A 13,227-nucleotide genomic window follows, 5' to 3' on the forward strand; every position below is an offset into this window, starting at 1 on the left:
TACAAGGTGGACATAAGGCAACAAATCTTGGGAGCACCAAGAAAACTCTAACCGGTGGATAATGGCTGCTGACATTCACTGAGCACCCACCAGGCACAGGGCCTGCGGGGAGCCTTTTATATAAGGTGTCTCATTTAGGTTTGTGACAGCACTAGACAGTGAGTCCCGTCAGGTGATTTCACAGACGAGGAAACAGGCTCAGAGAAGTAAGTGATTCACTCAGCATCATGCAACCAGGAAAGGTTAGCATGTTTGAGTCCATGGTGTAGCCCCTGGCACGCTGCTCCCACTGCCGACCCCTGCATGAAGTGGTGTCGAAGGGTCTCTGCTCCCCTGTCCATGAAACCTTCTCAGTAGCACCTTTTAGTGCCCACCCAGTTCCCCCGATGTGTCCTTGCACTTGTGTTTCCCACGCTCCTTGCAAGAGCTTGATCCCAAGTGCAGTGCCTGGTCTTTCATTAGCCGCTACTTTTGAGGGGGTGACTGTTTCAGAGGGCAGCAGTAGCAGTATTTTGCCTGCCCTTTTTGCAGCCCCTATTGCTGCCTCTGGGTTTGCTCCTGGAACTCTTTATGGGCTTGGATGTTTGTGGTCCTCAGTGAATGAGCTCAGGCAGAGCAGCTTAGGACACCAGATCCCTCTTGGCACAAAGCATAATGAATTCACCTGCAGGCCATAGGCTCCTGTGAATTACACTCACGAAATTAATGCTGCTAGAGCACCACCCCTGGGATGGCAGGGGCTGGTGGGGTTAAATCTGGGGAGACAGCTGCTGGCTGTGGGCTCATTCACCTCCCTTAGGTCTCAGGGAAGCCAAAACCCACCCTCTCGGCTTTAAGTCCAACCCCTTTGCTGTGGTGTCTGTTTTAGCTCAAAGGCCATTTTGAGTGAAAAAGTGGAAGGAGAACAGACATTGTACAAATCAATTCTTTCTCCTATAAAATCAGTGCTCTGCCCTCAAGGAATCAAAGGAGAAAAGCAAAGGTTTGAATCTGTGAAGCAGACTTGATACCGTCTCACTCTCCCTCCAGGGACAACTTTCTCATCTCATCCCAACTGGCTGGAATAAACATGTCTTACGGGCACATGCTTGCTCACAGCTGGCTCCAACCAATTCTGGAAGTTGTCAAGTCCCCTTTGCCTAAATTTAATTTAAGCAGAACCTGCAGAACTTGCAGAATGCTGTGGGGAATAGGAGACAGATGAATTGCCATCCCTGACTGGTCTCAGGGGTACAATTAAGTCAAACAAAACCTCAGGGAAGGATTAAACACTAAATGTAAATGAGAGCTGGACAGGGACAGGAGAGGCAGCAGGCCTCGGGGTAGGGAGGAAGGAAAGGCCAGCACGAGCTTGAAATGGTCAGGCTCAAAGGCCAGGAGACATCATTCAGGTGTGTGCAGAGGCGTGGTGTTGCCCACCGGTGTGGGTAGTCAGTGGGAATGGCTCAGGGCCACACGGTCTGACTCCTGGATTCTCAGAGCTTGTAGAGACCTTTGGGATTGTCAAGTTCTCCTTCCCCAACCTGCTTTTCAGATGAGGAAATGGGGGTGCCGAGCCAGGCAGAGCCTGCTCCGGATGGCACGGACAGTTTTTGTCCATGTGGGGATTCATGCTCAGGGGTCCTGATTTGTAGGCTTGGGAATATTACTGTCTACCCTTAGGTCTCTTCAGCTCACTCTTGCAGGCCTGGCTGGAGGGCCTCAGATGGTCTGATTGAGCCCATCTGGTCCAGGCATCCACTGACTGAGGTTTTAGCCTCAAATTTTATTAGCTGTGGAATTTCGAGTGTAAGTGAAGTCTCCCAAGGGCATTTCTGTTTGAAAACAGATTAGATAGAAGTCTTGCTGCTGAGCCCAGATCCAGGTGGACAGCAGTGCTTGTGTCAATGCCTGCACTTTACACTGGCTCTGCTGGGCGAGCCAATGTCCCGCCCAGAGAATTCGTCCTTCCCAGCAGGCTGCATGAGGCCCTGGTTATAAATGGATTGTGTAAGGACAATGGTAGCTGGCTGCGCCATGGGAGCTCTGGGTAAGTGAAAGTGCTTGCCAGGGGGAAAGGGAACATGTAGGGAAGATCACTTTGGGGGGATTTGGGGGGCCTTGCCCAGCATCCATGGCAGCATTCCTTTCCACCTGCATCTGATCGTCTAAGACCTTCTGCAATATATAAAGAGCTCTTGCAATTCATTAAGCAAAGGAGAGTCCCCTGTAGTGCTAATGGGAGTGAATCAGGTCCTATCTTGTGACTCATGGTTTCCCTTCACTGAGTGTCCCCCAGAGAAGCCCTCCCCAAGGAGGCATACAGGAATGTGTCTATTGTAGTGAGGGCTGTAACAGCAAAGTGTTGCAAATAGCCTAAGTGTCCGTCAACACTAATTCTTTTCCATAGGTTTAGACAGACATATGTAAATGCACAGGGAAAGCTCTAGAAAGACAAGTGTACCTACCCTCTGCAGGAGGGATAGGGACTTGGGGTGGAGGAGGTCAAAGGGGACTTTAGGCTCTTTTGCTTTTTACTAAGCAGGAGAATGTGTTCAGGTGCTACCAATGTCATTAACAATCATTTATAAAGAAAGGATAGAATACAGAGAAAGCGCCTCGCTGGCATAGCACAGTTTTCTTCCAGCATCTGTCACACGAGGAGGTGGATGGGGCTATGACCAGCGGTCAGGCTCTTCAGGCTGGAGGCCAGGCTGGAGGGAGCCAGGCTCACAGATCCACCCTCAGCAAGAGACTGTGGGATAATGGTTCTCACCCCCCATCAGGTAACCTGCAGTGCTTGGTAGAAATTTGTTTTTCCCAGGGCTCACCTTCAGTGGTTCTGATTTAATGAGTCTGTCTTGTGGTCCAGCCTTCTGTATTTTTAATAAGCTCTAGAGTTGATTGTGATGAAGGTGGTCCTTGGGCCACACTAAGAGGAAAATAAAACTTTGCTATCATTTACCCTCTACTGAGATGGTGCCTCATGGTCTCCTGCAGGATGAAAAGCAGGGCTGTTTCCCTGGTGACAAAGGCCCACTTGTCAGGATAAAACCCAGGGAGGGCCCCCCTCCTCTACATCCAGACCTCCAAACTGCCATCCTGACTGCCACATTTGTGTGCACACACACAGAGGTGTGATGCAATTGAAAGATACCGTGAGGACCATTCTAGCTCTGTATTTGGTCTAAACAAAAAACAAATGAATAGGAAAGGTCCCCTTCATGCCACACAGTGACACCAGAATGAACTTGGATGTGTTTAGATAATAATTCGGAGGCAGGCATAATGAGATGTGGTCTGAGTTCAGCACTGTGTGTTGTTGGGAGACGTACATTAATGGAAACCCAAATAAGGGGCTTCTGCAAGGTCAAGGTCAAGATCCTCATCTAAATGTGACTACAAAGAGCCCTTCACTGCTGCATACCACTATGCAGATGCCTGATGATTCCTACCGTGCAGAAAAGCTATTTCCAATTGATAATGAAGGAGGGTTGGAATCAAAACGGGGAAGCAAATTGCCTTGTCCCCTGCCTTTGAAAAAGAAACGTAATAGAAATGGCTTTGAAGTGTTCTGTTTTGGTCTCCATGTTTATTTATTTAATTACGTATTTGTGTCCATTGTCTACTCCTAATAGACTAAGCTGAAATACACTATTTATGCTGCTAAAATCTGAGTATGGGTAAGAAACTATCAAATGTTAAAAAATGAAGACTGGCTGAGAACCAGAATTCAGCAGATTGCTCGAGACTTGTGTGTTATATGTGTGTGTGCAGGCATGCGTGTGTGTCAGGGGCCACTTTGCACAGAGTGTCATCAGAGAAGGTGTCCTGTATCTTCAGAAATACAGCAAGGTCTCGGGATGGTCGCAGAGGGCTTCCTGGGATCAGAGAACCCAGATGGGCCAAGAACAAGGGCTAGAGCTCAGGTAAAATCTGTTGGAGGCCCCAGCAATTCAGCCTGGCTTGGTCTTCCCCCAGCCCTGGATTAAAAATCAAAACTAGGCCTCACTGTCAGTCAGCATTGCTCATGGGTCACTTGGGATATTGTCAAAGACATAAATTTCAAAATCAAATGACACGATCAGAAAAGATGAGAAAGGGGCAGAGGTCTGCCACAATTTTACCCCATTGTTCTTTCCCAGGGCCTGTCAGGGATATAGGAGGTGGCTGGCACACCCCTCCCCAGGAAGAAATAATGCTAGCAGGTGGCTAGGGGCGCAGAGCCAGACTGGGGAACACTTCAGTGATTCAAAACCCATAAGGAACGCTCCCTCGTCATTCATTTTATGCCATCGAAGTGCTTAAACTCATGGAGATTCATAATGAGCCCAAATTATTATGTTATATACAAACAGAGAGAGGCACCGTTAAGTGACACAGGCAATGTTGATATGATTGAGTGAAAAGATGTTACTAACGCTCTAAAGACTATTTTGCATTTAAATAAATACGACCTATAGGAGGGAACACCATTGTAATTTAGTAAAGCAAGTAGTAAATTCCCCAGTGATCATTACTGTCTCTCTTTCCTAGCACGTGGTAGTGGCATTTGTTATGGTTCGTACATCACAGCGATTTTTGTAGGCTTCTTTCTTGCTCACCAGACTGCAAAGTTTTAGACAATAATGTCTTTTTTCCCTTCTGATTCTTCCTACAATATCTGGCCCCAGGTTTTGTATGCCTGGCAAACAATGATTGATCGAAGCAGAATGAAACACAGAACATTCTTCTGACTGTGAATTTTGTCTTGTGGAGTGATGTTCAGGTGGGAGAGTTGGGAATTGCACCCCACAACCTCCTTGGCAAGATGCAGCACCACAAGGCAGGACAAAACAGTTATTCGAGAGTAGCCACCATTACCAGGTGCAAGTTGTGTGCCTTTCCACAGTGGGTCTTCTGGGCATTTTATATTTTCCAAAATGGAAATATCTGAAGGATACAGAATTTGCTCAATGACTCAAAAGAGTGGCAGAGCTATTACTGCCAAGCTATTACAGGTCTGAGAGCTTGTCAGTCTTTGTTTTGGCTTAGGGATTCGTGATAAAATCTCTTCTCTCTTTGGTAATTGACTTCGGCTAATTTTCTGCTTTTCTTCTTTTATTTATTTATTTTGAGAGATAGAGTTTCACTTTGTCACCCTCGGTAGAGTGCCATGGCATCACAGTTCACAGCAACCTCCAGCTCTTGGGCTTAGGCGATTCTCTTGCTTCAGCCTCCCGAGTAGCTGGGACTACAGGCACCTGCTACAACACCTGGCTATTTTTTTTGTTGCAGTTTGGCCAGGGCCGGGTTCAAACCCGCCACCCTGGTATATGGGGCCAGTGCCTTACTCACTGAGCCACAGGTGCTGCCTATTTATTTATTTTTTATTGTTGGGGATTCGTTGAGGGCACAAGAAACCAAGTTACACTGATTGCTTTTGTTAGGTAAAGTCCCTCTTACAATTCCTCTGTTTTCATGTTGCTACTCCAGGAGAAGTGGTAGGACAGCTTTGAAAATGCAGTGTTTTTAAAATACACTTCTGGGCTCAAGATGTTTGAAGAGAGCTGACTGGTAGCTCTCTCATGTCCAAGGAGAATACTTGGTGAACTTCAGAAGAGCCATATGAACATAATATTCAATATATACCACTAATCTTTGTTATCTTGTATGTTGTATCTCTTGTAATTACAGAAGTCAAGAGCCAGTTGAGTGATCCCATTTTAATTGTTGTTCCTTTCTTAAAATGTGTATATATATTTTTGGCACCTTCTGTATTCTCAACATCCTGACTGCTAACTCAAGGTCTTCCTTTAATTGAGTGGGTAATTCAAGTACAAACCATTAAGTTAAAAAAAAAAATAAGAAGTTACTGAAAAAACCAGCTATAATGAGATACGTAAGTCTGAGAAGAATTGGAAATCAAGAGTCTCAGAGATTGTTAATTTACTAAAGCCACAGGGCTTTTCAGTTTTAAGATTGAGTTTCCTAGAGATGGTTTTCATAGTCCCTCCAGCTTGCTGATTCTGCTGGCAAATTCTGCACTAGACAGTGAGCTCTTGGAGGGCAGGGAGTATGTCTTACTTGCTTATGCCGTGTTTCCCCGAAAATAAGACCTACCCAAAAAATAAACCCTAGCAGGATTTCTATGCATTTGTTAAATATAAGCCCTACCCTGATAATAAGATATAGTGATGGGTGTGACTATGTAGCATATCTGCATAGCCATGCCCTGCACTTTGGCTTGGAGGGGTAAGGAAGACTGGAATACCTTTTATCTGCCACAGCTCCTTTCTCCAAGCCGTTCACACTTGCATGGCGTGGGTGCATGTGGTAACCATGGTCTCAGGCATCCTATTGTGCACGTGTGAACAGCTAGGGGAAAGGAGTTCACGCATCACTAGCACTGGCCCCACCAACAAAGTCAGCTCCCCCTGTCAGGTTCCAAGAGAAGATAACTTAACAGTATTTGAATAAATGTAGATTGTTGTATTATACTTAATAAAAATAAGACATCCCCTGAAAATAAGCCCTAGTGTATCTTCTTGAGAAAATATAAATATAAGACAGTGCCTTATTTTCGGGGAAACGTGGTATTTCTCTTAGGTTTACTTTGTCTAGGGCTTATCAAATAATGGATATATTTTATACACATATGTTATATACTTATGTTGAATTAGGAGGTCTCATCATTACCTTTTATCCCAACTTTTCTGTTTCTCTGGGGGCTTACCCACCCCTCTTCTGGGGAGGTAGTCCATACTTGGGGCCACTGAAAACATAGAAGAGACACAAGACTTGGCCAGTCTAGTCACAAAATTATGCTACTGCTGGGAGTCCACACTATAAAATAAAAGTGTATTTGTCTTGTAGATTTTCTACTCTGAGACAATGCCAGGAATAGTTGCCTCTGTCCCCTAGAGATTCCCTGGAATCCATGCAAAGTCTGCCTGAAACAAGTACAGCTTGATAGGTGACTTGTGTGAAAAACAAATGGTTGCTTTATTCCATCCTGTTACCTTGATATGGGTGAGACCATCTAGGAGTAAGCTTGCTTGCTTTCTTTTTTTTTTTTTTTCCAGTTTTTGGCCAGAGCTAGGTTTGAACCCGCCACCTCCAGCATATGGGGCCGGTGCCCTACTCCTTTGAGCCACAGGCGCCGCCCTAGGAGTAAGCTTTCTTCCCAGAACAGATCTATGCTTCGTTACCGTTATCCAGCAGTAAGCGGATAGTCCAAAGGTTTCACACAAACCTGGCTAGAGAAAACCCAAATTTTGTCTAGGCATCCAACCCAAAAGGTCAGGACCCAAGGTGGACCCCAACAGAAATGGGGCAGAAGCAAGATGGTCGGCCCCATGCACCACATGGGGGATGCTGTGGGTTGGTGGACACATGGGCTGTTTGGGACTCACTTTTTATTTTTATAAGATAGAAAAGCTCAGCCATATAAAGATCATTTCTGATCAGAATAATAGATTTTAACTCTTCACTCCCTGTTTGGACAAATCTATGTGGGAGGGCTGAGACCTGACCAGTGTGTGCATAGCGAAACTGGATGTGATAAGTAGAGTCTGTGATGAAGAGCACTTGCTCAAAGTCACCTAATGGAAACACAGCCTGACACCTCAGGTGGCCACCCCTGCCAGGACCAGGCAGTGGCTTGGAGAGACTTCTAGAACTGGTATGTCACCTTGCCTCAGATGCCAAGGGAGTATCTGGCTCTTGGACAGGACAAGTTTAGAAGAAAAAACTCACTTCTGGGGGAGCTTCTGCCCCTTATCGCCTGGACTTAAACATGTTTCAAACAATCACTCTCTTGTTAGTAATTAGAGTCATCTCTAGTGGTTTCCCCTGTGTTTGGGCTAATCTATAGACCTCATCATGAACTTAGTTGGCATCAGATCGTCGAATCCCTTTAACCAAGCTTCCTGGCAGCTGGCATGCAGTTCTTACTTCTGTTGTGTCTGTCATCTGTTTTCCACATTATGTCACCTATTGCCATCATTAGCAAAGACTAACCCTTGAAGTTCATATGGCCCAAAGTTTTGCCTTAAGCCAGGGTAGAAGCAAGGAAAATTTTGGGTGAAGCAAAAGATCTGTTTAAGCAAAAATTTTGGGTGAAGCAAAAGATCTGTTTAAAGATCTGTTTAACTTAAACATGATAAGATTAGAGTTATAACCAACAATTTTAGAGCTTCCTTTAATAAGCTACTGGGGGGGTGTGTCCCTATATTTATAGTCAATCCCATTTGCACCTGTTTGCATTTTCAGGCTGTGCTGGTGTTTATATCATCATTCATAGGCAGTAAAGTATGAAAGGTGGAATCGTTTGGGCACAGAATTAGGCAGATTTAAGTTGAAAAATTCCACCCCCTCCTGCTTATTAACTGTGCCATTGTGGTTAGTTACTTAGCCTTGATGAGGCAGTTTTCTGGTGTGTAAAATGGGTATAAGAATAGTTTTGAGGGGGTCAATTGAGACAATTCATGTGAAATACTTAACATAATGCTTATAAGTCCTAACTAAATGGAGGCTATTTTTATTCATTCAGTTAAAACAAACTGGTATTGGGTAATCTGCTTGGTTCATGGCATATTATAGGTACAAAGGTGCTTCAAGACATTGACCCCTGTCCATAAAGAGTTCATAGTCAGGGTTAAATAGTTCTGCAATTTCAAAGGTAGAAAGTAGTGAAGACAGAAAGGTTATGCAATGGAAAAGTCTTTGAGAACAGAGTAATAGCCGAGCTGGGTCTTGCAGACATGTAGAGGTGAGTGGGGGTGAAACAATTGACATTCTGGAGGAAGAAAATAAACTCTGAGAAACTGGGCAGGAGTGGCGAGGCTATGTCAGCAGGAGCAAAGTTTGGCTTGAGACGGGGAATAGAGCAAACATGGTATGTGTGTGTGTGTGGGAAGCCAGACTACAAAAATGAGGGGGGATCAGAGTGGGAGTGCATGCTGGCTGGAAATGCCTTGCTAATGGGTGTAACCTGGGGCTGATGGGCCACTGAAGGCTCTGGGGAAGGGGTGGTGATAAAATCCCTTAGTTTTCAGCCTACTGTATGAAATACTACGTTCCCTTCAATTATCCCCAAAGTGTTTTGTTTATTTGTGATCTTTCAGATGTTTGGAGCAGTATTAGTACAGGAAAGAACTAGAACGTTGGCATGGTTTAATTGTGAGAAGGACTCGCCTTGCCTCCAGGGAATGAAGATCTTATATGAGCTGTTTTATTCTAAGATGCTCATCTTCTTTCTGCCTTGCAAGTATTGATAAGAGAAACCCTTGGAAGACTTTGGAATTTGGCAAATGATCAACTCTCTTCTGTGAATATTGATCCCAATATTGAACTGTCACATACCGATATTTGCATGGCCTTTAGTTATTAACAAGAATGTCTTGTTACTACTTTTACTATTATATACGATCACTGATCAATATAATGATATTGACCAGAATAATGGTTCTACCTGGGAGATCTAAATTCATCCCGAATCCTTTTTTTTTTTTTTTTAACTTACTTTACCACAATTTCCTTTGCTTAAGATATTTAGAAGTGAAAGAATGCCTCTGCTCTTGGGTTCATCTGCATAAAACCCTGCTGGTGAATGTGATAAGAAAAACAACCAGGTAAGGGGTTAGGAAGACACAGATTGTATCTTATTTGGATCTTTGTAGTTTTTTTTTTTTTTTTTAAATCATACTGCTTTTAGCTAAATTGATTATAACTCAGGGAGTGTAAGTTCAGAATAGATATGGGTGCATAAAATTGATTGCTTTTGTTTCAATGTTGACTTTTCCCTTCATGAGTGATTCATTTGAATTTGGAGGCTGGAATAATTCATTACCCCTTTCCAGTCTAACAGGATATCTGCAGCTACAGTGGACAAAGCACAAGGACTTGCCTACCAGAGAGGGGACAATGAAACCCCATCTTCTAGAAAAAGGAAAAAAGAGGCTGCGGGTTGTCTCTTACCTCCTAGTACCCAGGTTAATTTGCATTTCAAGGCGGACTTAATCTAAAGATTTTATGAAACTTGGAAGCTTCTCAGATGTTTGTTATCTTTGTTATCGTAGCTGAAATCCTGCAACTACTAGTATATATATATGTTTTAATTCTCAAGTGAGGTGAAGAGGCCTGGGGTGTTTATTAAAGGAGGGAGTGGGTGGGGTCCGAGTCTGAGAACTTAGATTCTGGACGGGAAGAGCCAGGCAGGTTGGTAGCGAGGAAGAGACAGGCTGAGCAGAGCAGCAGCCAGGGGCGGATACTGAAGTGCGTCTGTGCAGGAAGACTGGCAAGAGGGCTGCATTTCTGACCCAGGGAAGTAAAGACAGTGCAGTCGTTGGCTCTGTGGTGACCCCAAACAGGAGCAAAAGTCACCACCCTCCAAGCCCCAGAGACCCTGCTCATCTGCCTCCACTCCAAGCTACAGTGGGCAGCCTCAGACCAGATAGCAGGCGGCGAGGCCAAGTGCCTTTCCCAAATGCCTCGGACTCAGAAAGGGTCAGAAATTCCTTAACTATGGTCCTCTGCCTCTCCCCACAGCCGCTACGCGCGGTGCTGCAGGACCGGCGGGAGCTGTCCGTGGTGCCGAACCCTCCCTTTGGCTAGGCCAGACCCGCTGGCAGAGGAAAGCACCGCAGCCTAAGCAAAGGTCTCCGTGTGTCGGCGGGATGGCGGTGGCCCAAAGGCCCGCGACGAGCTCCAGGCTCTATATTTTAACCCCCTGACCAGATCTTCTAGACTCTGCCCACCGTAGCCGGTAGAGATCTTGCGCTTGGGACGGCTCCGTCTGTCTCTCCTGCACCTCTTGATGCATCTCACCCCCTCACTCCTACTTTCTCCCCTGCTCCCTCTCTCGAGCTTTCACCAGGTCGTCGCGACAGCTGGGCGCTTCACACCTGTCCTCTGCCTCCTCCACTGCGCGCTCCTTGGGAGCGGGACTCTGCGGGGCGCTGCCAGCTCTAGCGCAGGAGATTTTTCCCCTCCCTACTCTGGCCCAGGTTTGCCAGCCCCACCTCCCTGTTTTGGTTCCAACCTCCCCACATTGCTCTGAGCACAGCCTGGCAGGGCGCTCCGCCCTCATTTTCCATACAAGGGCGCGTGAGTGGGGGGCGGGGCAGAGGGGAGGCGCTCCTAGTCCTCAAAGGCTGCCAGCCTACTTGGGAACCCTTGGATCCGTTTTGCTCCCGCAGAGAAGCGAGAAGCCTGGCGGCCGTCGTGAGCGGAGGACTGCTGGGGGACAGAAGGATTCTGCCCTTTCCTTCCCCGAGAGCTTTCCCATCAGCCAAGCCCCACTCACAGGTAGGTCTGCGCTCCTGGGTCTGGCCTGTGTGGATTGCGAGGGCTGTAAACCGAGTAGGAGGTGTTTAAAAAAAAAAAAAAGAAAAGAAAAACAGTGCATGTCTAGGCTTAGGTTTATTTTACAGAGGTGGGAGTTCAGCACTTTTTATTGCTTTTGCTGTTCTGTGGCCAATTTTTCCAAAGGGAGGACTTGGGTAATGGGGGAGGGGTGTTGTTGGCGTAGGAGGGTGGATTGAGAATCTGAAGTGATGGACTTTGATTATCTTTGGACAGGTGGTCATGGCCTCACTGCCCACTCGGGACCCCGGGGTCCCTGACTTACTTTCTGGGCTGCCTCCAGCGGTCACAACTCCGGCCAACCAGAGCACAGAGGCTCCAGCGGCCAATGCGTCTGAGGCTGGTCCCGACGCTCAGGCCCTCACGCCCTTCCAGAGCCTGCAGCTGGTGCATCAGCTGAAGGGGCTGATTGTGCTGCTCTACAGTGTCGTGGTGGTCGTGGGGCTGGTGGGAAACTGCTTGCTGGTCCTGGTGATCGCACGGGTGCGCCGGCTGCACAACGTGACCAACTTCCTCATCGGCAACCTGGCGCTGTCCGACGTGCTCATGTGCGCCGCCTGCGTGCCGCTCACGCTGGCCTACGCCTTCGAGCCGCGCGGCTGGGTGTTCGGTGGCGCCCTGTGCCACCTGGTCTTCTTCCTGCAGCCGGTCACCGTGTACGTATCGGTGTTCACACTCACCACCATCGCCGTGGACCGCTACGTCGTGCTGGTGCACCCGCTGCGCCGGCGCATCTCTCTGCGCCTCAGCGCCTACGCGGTGCTGGCTATCTGGGCGCTGTCCGCGGTGCTGGCGCTGCCCGCCGCCGTGCACACCTACCACGTCGAGCTCAAGCCGCACGACGTACGCCTCTGCGAGGAGTTCTGGGGCTCCCAAGAGCGCCAGCGCCAGCTCTACGCCTGGGGGCTGCTGCTGGTCACCTACCTGCTCCCCCTGTTGGTCATCCTCCTGTCGTACGTCCGGGTGTCGGTGAAGCTCCGGAACCGCGTGGTGCCCGGCTGCGTGACCCAGAGCCAGGCAGACTGGGACCGTGCGCGGCGCCGCCGCACCTTCTGCTTGCTGGTGGTGGTGGTGGTGGTGTTCGCCGTCTGCTGGCTGCCGCTGCACGTCTTCAACCTGCTGCGGGACCTCGACCCGCGCGCCATCGACCCCTACGCCTTCGGGCTGGTGCAGCTGCTCTGCCACTGGCTCGCCATGAGCTCTGCCTGCTACAACCCCTTCATCTACGCCTGGCTGCACGACAGCTTCCGCGAGGAGCTGCGCAAGCTGTTGCTCGCTTGGCCACGAAAGATTGTGCCGCACGGCCAGACCATGACTGTCAGCGTGGTCATCTGATGCCTCTGAGCCAGGCCTCGGCTAGGGAGCTCCACGTCCACTGGCCACCCATAGCTGACTCCTAGCCAGAGCTAAGCCAACACAGGGCACAATGTCCAGCCCAGCCAACTTCTCCACCGGTGTGTTTGTAAAATAGTAACTGGGCTTTGGTTAGTCTCATTCTTTTCTTGGAGGTCAGGGAAAAGGAAGAGGACTTACTATTTCTTCCTTAGGCCCTTGAAGGCCAAACAAAAAGACGGGTTCTGAAAAGTCTTTCCGAACTATGGTTGTCTCTTTGTTTCCCCTCTCTTGCTCAGCAGCGAGATGAAAGACCGGGGTGGGTGGGATGTTAAATGCCTGTGTTGAGCGTGGTGCAGCTTTCCCGTTTGCGTTGTTACAAGGATCCAGGTGAGGTGTAACACCTGATGTTGCTTAGTCAGTTGGAACTCTTGAATTTCTAGGATTTCAGGTAAGTATGTATTACAAATATATATCTAGGATTTCAGTGTTTTCCTGAAGGAGACCTTTACACACCAAAAGAGTTTCAGTTTTGAAACTGCTTGAATTGATAGCACAAAACACCTACGA

General features: G+C 47.7%; 1 protein-coding gene across 1 annotated transcript; it reads left to right on the forward strand.

Moving 5' to 3' along the window:
• Positions 1 to 11,119: 11,119 nt before the first annotated feature.
• On the forward strand, positions 11,120 to 12,829 carry PRLHR (prolactin releasing hormone receptor). Its single transcript, XM_003787122.2, has 2 exons — positions 11,120 to 11,268; positions 11,542 to 12,829. The coding sequence occupies exon 2, from the start codon at positions 11,548 to 11,550 to the stop codon at positions 12,658 to 12,660; it is 1,113 nt and encodes a 370-aa protein (XP_003787170.1). The 5' UTR covers positions 11,120 to 11,268; positions 11,542 to 11,547; the 3' UTR covers positions 12,661 to 12,829.
• Positions 12,830 to 13,227: the final 398 nt, after the last annotated feature.

The sequence above is a fragment of the Otolemur garnettii genome, unplaced genomic scaffold (assembly GCF_000181295.1).
Source record: "Otolemur garnettii isolate 467f Iridium unplaced genomic scaffold, OtoGar3 scaffold00021, whole genome shotgun sequence".
In the NCBI taxonomy this organism is placed as follows: Eukaryota; Metazoa; Chordata; class Mammalia; order Primates; family Galagidae; genus Otolemur; species Otolemur garnettii.